Here is a 6,959-nt window from a genome sequence, read left to right on the forward strand (position 1 = left end):
TAAAAATTTACTTATTAAATAACAGATCTATTTATAAAGGAAAATTCAACAACTTCTTAACATATATAACTTATTTTACTAAATATTGATTTATAAAGTACTTTATCATATTTTTTATGCTCTTTTATTTTCCACTTTGTTGCGGAAATATTAGTTATTATCATAAATTTTTGTTTCTTGATAAACATAATAACGATAGTAATAGAAGTATCTTTATAATTTTCATTATTACGTATATCAAATAAACCTAAAAATATTGTAATAATGATATTTATAATCGATTCATTTATTTTAATATGGGATTCAAAGAATATAAACAATATTTCTATTTATCATGCTTCAGATAAACAATCGACGAATCTGTCAAATTGACAAGTTTATTTGGCATTAACATGGCTGCCGAGATCAATAGGAAACTGTCATGATGCATTTTGTCCATGCTCATTGGTGTTATTAGATTTTCTAATATGTATTGTACGGATATTTTTTTGTGAACATGAATATTTTTTAAATCGTTAGAAAGGTTATTCATATTTTTCTGAAAATGTCATAATCTTGATTTATAATGGTAGGTGAAAGTGTTCTGAATATTTGCCGATCCGTGAAACGAGGGTGATTCATAACAATGTAATACAGCTTTACAAAAACGATATTTTGTTTATGATCGATTAAAGATCGTAGATATTATAGGAGTTCCTAATATTTAGTATGAACGTAGACAATGTACTTATCTTAGAAATATTACTTAAAAAAATTTAAGATATAATATTTTTACATGATTGTTGTTTCATACTTGTCTCATAAGAGAGTAATTGTTTCTACAATTTGTGTGAATATTTTTCGCTCTTAGTAGTGAAGACATTGGTATTACTCAAGGAAATCATTGAGTTTCCAATAGATGATATATTAATATGGACATTTTTGAATATATTTGCATATCTGTGATTACATTTGTGTGTGGTATAATATGTACACTTGTGCTGGAATTTTATTTATTCAAAAAATACTTGGAGCAAGCACCTTTGGAAAGTACACCAAGAAAATTAAAACACCATGGCAAGGCTCAGTTACCTAAGGAGTTACTTGATAAAATTCAAGATGAAAAAACAAGTTCCATAAGCATATCACGCCAGGGTATGTGCCAAGGCAATGAAAACTTGGCAATAAATTTAACATTGCAATTTTTGTTTAATGAACTTAGAAATGCTGAGAGAGTACGCCTTTGGTTGTATAGAAAGTTAAATAATGAGTTCAAAGAATTATTAACTCAATCTACCACTGGCAAATTGCTAGACAGTGTACAGGTAAAGTATATACTTAGAAGTATTATTTAATATTTGCACTAAAGTTACATCAGTAATAATTTATATATATTTTCAGTTAAGAGACTTGAATCTGGGTTCGCAATTTCCCACAATAAAAGGTTTAGAAGTTGCAGATTCAAAAATAGATGCTGATACAGGTTTATTGGAGACATTGGATTTATCTTTAGATTTACATTATTCTGGAAATTTTCAATTATCGATAGATGTTAAAATGCTACTGGGAAAGACTGCATATATGGCTTTACAAGGTAAGAAATTATTTTCTCTAAATATTATTTTTGAATAAATTCTAGTAGAATATAGTTAGCAACATCTTTTTTAGTGAAACGTATCAGTGGCAGAGCTAGGTTGCAGTTTACACGTGTTCCATATACTCACTGGTCCTTAAGTTTTTATTCAGATCCTATACTTGAATTGGAAGTACAATCCCAATTTCAAGGTCGTCAATTACAGCCACAGATTATTTCTTTGATCACAGGACAAATTCGTAGAGCTGTGCGTAGGAAGCATACATTACCTCGCTATAAAATGCGTTACAAACCATTTTTCCGTAGACTAAACGACGAAGCAGTAGATTTATCCGAAGTAAAATATATATTTTTATTTAAAAAGTCATAAAAGTATTGAAAAAGAATATATTTAACAAATATTTAAAACTCTTATTTAGGTTGCCAATATACAATTGACACCAGGTTATTTGGAGGTATCACTGGTGGAAGTGACTAGATTAAATCTTGGACCTAATATACTTAATGCAGACGATAGATCACAAGTTGAAGTATATTGTACAATAAGCATAGATTCAACACCTTGGGTATATCTGACTCAATATACTGGAGTTCCTTATATGGTGTTGGACTTAATTATTAGTAAAGTTGGTTCTCAGCAACTTGGCGTAGTGTTTAAGCAAGAATTTGTGCCAGAAGTAGGTCATGTATGTGTGTTAGTCGAGACTATAATAGTTGGAAGTCCTGCTGCAATCGCTGAGATGAGAAAAGGGGATATTTTAATAGCAGTAGATGGCAAAAAGGTGTCTAACATGAATCAAGTAGCTAAATTTGTAAAAAGTGCGGTGCAGAGGCGTTTTATCATAAGGGTTGAAAGAAAATATTCTAAAGCAGATTTGGACAAACAAGCTAGCATGAAATTGGATAGTGAAAGGATATCGGCAGAAAGAGGAGTTGATAAGAAAACATTAAAAACTGATTTTATATTTAATAAGGGAGATACGCCCAGTGCCGAAGACAGCAAGATCAAATTTGAAAGCCAAATAAAATTTTCGGATTTAAAGGATTGTGAAAATGAAATTTCTGACAAATTGGAAATGAGTAGTAGACTATTTAGAAGGAGAAAAAGCAGCGCACATACCGATGATACTACTCAGACACCAGACGCTACCCCCTCCAGAAAGATTTCAACTACTTCGAATCAATCGATAATATCGAGTAGCTCTCAATTTTACTTTAATGACGATAACTATGTAACAAATATATCAGACTTATACTATACTACTAAAGAAAAAGAATATGCATCTTTAATCACTTTCGAAGAAACTAGGTCTTTTCAAATTGATTCAGAACTCCAGTACTTAAATATAGGAGTATGGGGTCGTGTAAGAGGAGGAGAAATTCAAGCAAAGTTATTAGGATATATTAATGTCCCTATGAAATTAATTCTGGCACAATGTTATACATCCTCCACTGGTCATTATCTTAAATGCTATGCTTTATTACCACCAGATAGTGGTGTGTAGTATTCTTATTAAATATGTATAATTGTTAATATCATATTTATTTGTATCTATTTTTTACTAATTTTATATACTGTTCTGAAAGCTTCTTTGGCGACGGTACATCCAAAACTACAAGGATATTCAGGATTCGACCCAACACTTTGTTATGGTGATATTTTATTATCTTATTTATGGGAGTCTAGTTACCCGAATCGTCATATAACTGGTGATTCAGGGAAAAAGGAAAGTACAGAAGCTGTCAAAACACAACCACCTTTGAGCGAAGAAATTTCTGAGAAAAAGCTGCACGATTTTATTAGAACTCATTTTCATAGAGCAACACACTGCGACTTTTGTACAAAGAAGGTTTATGTTCTCACACTTATTTGCTTCTTTATGTGTACGTTTTAAAGTAAATAATACAATTACATATATCTTCGTTATATAGATTTGGCTGAAGGACGCAGTGCAGTGCAGAGATTGTGGTATGGTGTGTCATAAGAAATGTGAAGTTCGTTGTCAAGCATCAGGATCATGCGGAGCCGAAAGTATAACAACAATGGCATTGGAAGCAGACGAAATAGAATCTACTACTGTTATTGGGGAATCAGGTCCAGAGATTTCTCTAACCAGTTGCGAAGATAATGTACAGGTACTCAAGACGTAATAAAAGTATTTATTACACAGAAATGGCATTGTCAACTTGTTGACTTTTAAATTTACACAACATTTTAAAACAGCAATAAATGCTGTAGTTGACAATTCCATAAAATAAATATAAATTCTTATTCGTTTTTTCATTGTGATTTAATATGACACTTAGTGATTTTAAGACTATTTACAACTTAAAGTTAGATCTCTGAATTGAAATTTATCGAATATGTAATATATATGAATATATAATTTATATTTTTATTAAAAAAAATTGTACATTAATTTTGAAAGATAAAATTTTATTATGCAATTGTCGTTACAGTGGAATTTTACAAAAGAAATATAAAATTACGATCACTATGCATATCTACGCTTTACTAGTTATATTTGACTGTACAGTATGTAATGCTGTAATCAAGGAATTGCAGTTTCTGGGCAATTAATGTGTATTTGAAATATTTAGAGTATTCTTGGTATTTTGTACATAGGGAAACAACTGTTAAGTGTGATTCACCTTATTGTTGGTAATAAAATTGGTCATCTGCATAATAGGGAGGTGAAGGTTTTTTGTAGGTTTGCACCTTGACCTTGCTTCTAATGTTGAGTATTTGTGAATTTTGTAAGTGAATAGATCATTTGTTTTATTATTGTCTAGTAAACCTTACACACAAAATAATCAAGAATGAGGTAGAGGGCGCGATTGCGTGATGTATCGTTTCTCCTTGTTCTCTTTGTTTTTTAATAGTTTATCGGTGTTGTCGATTGAATAATTAAAATTATTAATATTGATATTAAATGAAATTATAATAGAAATTAAATTTGGTATTAAAAATTTGAAATCCGTTGATCGATTAATCAGGGTGCAACTATGATGGCCATGAAGGCTAGTATAGCTAATACTCTATTGGGCCTGAAGAAGGCTGGAAGTACCAGTTGCTTGGCCCCACCGGCTTCCGGTACTGGTCTGGCATCTAGAAGTCTTCCCCCAAGTCCCTGTGCATCCCGCAAGGTAGAATTTAATAACACAAATTTGTTCAGTTGGAACAGAGAAGGATCTCAGATTGATATTCCTTGCATTAAATATCAATAGCAATTTTAATTATATCAAATATAATTTTGGGCCTTCTCTGCTCTATTTCTGTTCTTTGTTCTATTTTTTGTACCAGCAATTGTAAGGGGCAGAAAACACGCTTATGACTAACAATAAGATATTGACTGTCATTTTGAAGCTTCAATTATATTTGATTCGCTTGTCGTTCATTGTACGTGCGATGTCTTTGGAACTTTGTACCAGCTTTCTATTTTTTCCTTCCTATCGCAAATAGTCACACTATTCTTTATTGCTCATGGCACTAACTGTTATTTGGAGAGAACAGACACGCAGATGCACATCGAGATCGCCATGCTTATTATATAAGATATTGTTGTATTGATACTATATAACTAATACAATCTCTCATAGAGTGATAAACGATGCTTTCTTTACACCTTTACTATCATATACAATCGAGGTAGGTGCATCTATTCTTTAGGGTCAAGATCTAAAAATGATTCTAAAATTGCCGACGAATCTGATCGAATTATTGAAACGTTTAGAATTCATTGGTTGGTGGCTTGGGCATAAGTCCCGATCTCTTGGAGGGTGCTGAACCTAGCGTGGCAGCTCCTCTAGTAGCTGGCGATTTGGACGATGGTCTTATGTCTAGAGCTAAAGATACCGGCAAGTTTCTGTACAAACATTTGGAGCCACTAGAACGCGTTGAAAAAATCAATGTCATGGTAAAAATAACATTGAACTTTTATTAACAAACTTTTATTAACAATATATCAATTAATCGTATATTTAATGTTAACATTTAACGTAGATGGGGAAGCTGAAAACTGCGCTCGACGCGGAAACTGCCTCAAGATTGGAATTATCACAAAGCGGAGAAATGGACAGTATTAAATTAATTGCACAAAGCGATTTACGAGTGCAAGCACTTAGTGTCTTACTATTGCATTATTGCGCTGGATTGCAACACGCGCAAGAAGCATTAGATCGATTTCAAAGAAACAGAGAGTCCCAACAAGCTTAACTTCAATGAGAAAATGCCAACAAAACTATCGATATACATTCCAATCCCGCGTACATTCTATTTCACTTCACTGTCTGTTTAATACAGAAATCGTCGATAACTTTGGTCGATTATAAATATCCGTTCAGGTATCTGTATCATATATATACGTACTTACAATTGTACGTATTATATGGTTGCTTTGAAATTTCTCTATAAATCGTTCAGCGACATTCATGTTAATAGGCCTCTAGATAATACTCGTAAATTTTACCGTGATACCTTCATAGTTTACCAGAGAACACCAAATATTAAGACTTGTATTTACAGATTCTATGTATACTCGTAGAGAACAGAGTACAACGTATACCAGCTGTGTTTACGCATAGAGTATTTTCGGCGGTGTAGGTAAATAGTTGTGTTATAGAATGATTAGGATAACAAAAACGGGAAAATAGTGTCTTGAGTTTAAGTGTAAGGTAGTGAGTAATTAGATATTTAATTACAGTATTCGATAGTTTTGCGGAACAGATATTATTCTCTTTCATATCGATATAACGATTGACCTTCGATTATGAGATTTAAATAATTCAGAATAGATTTTGTTTCTTACTGAATCGTATTTTACTTATCTGTAAGCCGGCTGCAACGAAATACATTAATTGCGACTGATTTAAAAAATATCAACGTTAGTATTATCTACATACGAGTATGAATGAAATACACGATACGGTAGAATTCCATCCATAGATAACACGAATAGATAACATCGGGGTATTGATATATACATATATTTCATGGCTTTAACAAGATATTACGATCTATTGTTAGTATGTAAAATAAATATAAGAAAATCAATATAGATTATTGAACGAGTGTTCAGTGATAATTTGTACTCGTATTATTTAAGACTAATATCAAGATTAACGAAAACCGTTTCTTGAGCGATTATTCTCTTGAAACACGCTGTTCCAAGCGATGATTTAAGTATCGAAAATGTTTCGTTCGTCCAACGAGAAATATATGCGAATAAATGCGAAATCGGGTAGACGTCCGTTTATATCTATCGGTGACGATGATCTTTCCGTTTAAACTACGTGGAAGATCCGAATTCTTGGTAAATATGAAAATACTCGAAAAACGGAGACGCAGTAACTTGCGAGCGCACAAAGAGTCAACGTCAGAGCCAAA

The 6,959-nt window shown here is 32.1% G+C and overlaps 1 protein-coding gene across 2 annotated transcripts; it reads left to right on the forward strand.

The window, feature by feature from the left end:
• Positions 1 to 305: 305 nt before the first annotated feature.
• Positions 306 to 6,657, forward strand: LOC100745264 (PDZ domain-containing protein 8). Of its 2 annotated transcripts, XM_003490804.3 has the most exons (9): positions 306 to 1,304; positions 1,381 to 1,573; positions 1,648 to 1,910; positions 1,993 to 3,070; positions 3,161 to 3,423; positions 3,506 to 3,709; positions 4,571 to 4,720; positions 5,308 to 5,490; positions 5,577 to 6,657. In XM_003490804.3, the coding sequence occupies exons 1-9, from the start codon at positions 912 to 914 to the stop codon at positions 5,787 to 5,789; spliced, it is 2,940 nt and encodes a 979-aa protein (XP_003490852.1). In that variant the 5' UTR covers positions 306 to 911; the 3' UTR covers positions 5,790 to 6,657. The 2 variants fall into 2 exon arrangements, with proteins under 2 accessions (XP_003490852.1, XP_012243033.1); XM_012387610.2 differs by lacking the exon at positions 4,571 to 4,720.
• Positions 6,658 to 6,959: the final 302 nt, after the last annotated feature.

The sequence above is a fragment of the Bombus impatiens genome, unplaced genomic scaffold (genome assembly GCF_000188095.3).
Source record: "Bombus impatiens unplaced genomic scaffold, BIMP_2.2 scf_0478, whole genome shotgun sequence".
Lineage (NCBI taxonomy): Eukaryota > Metazoa > Arthropoda > Insecta > Hymenoptera > Apidae > Bombus > Bombus impatiens.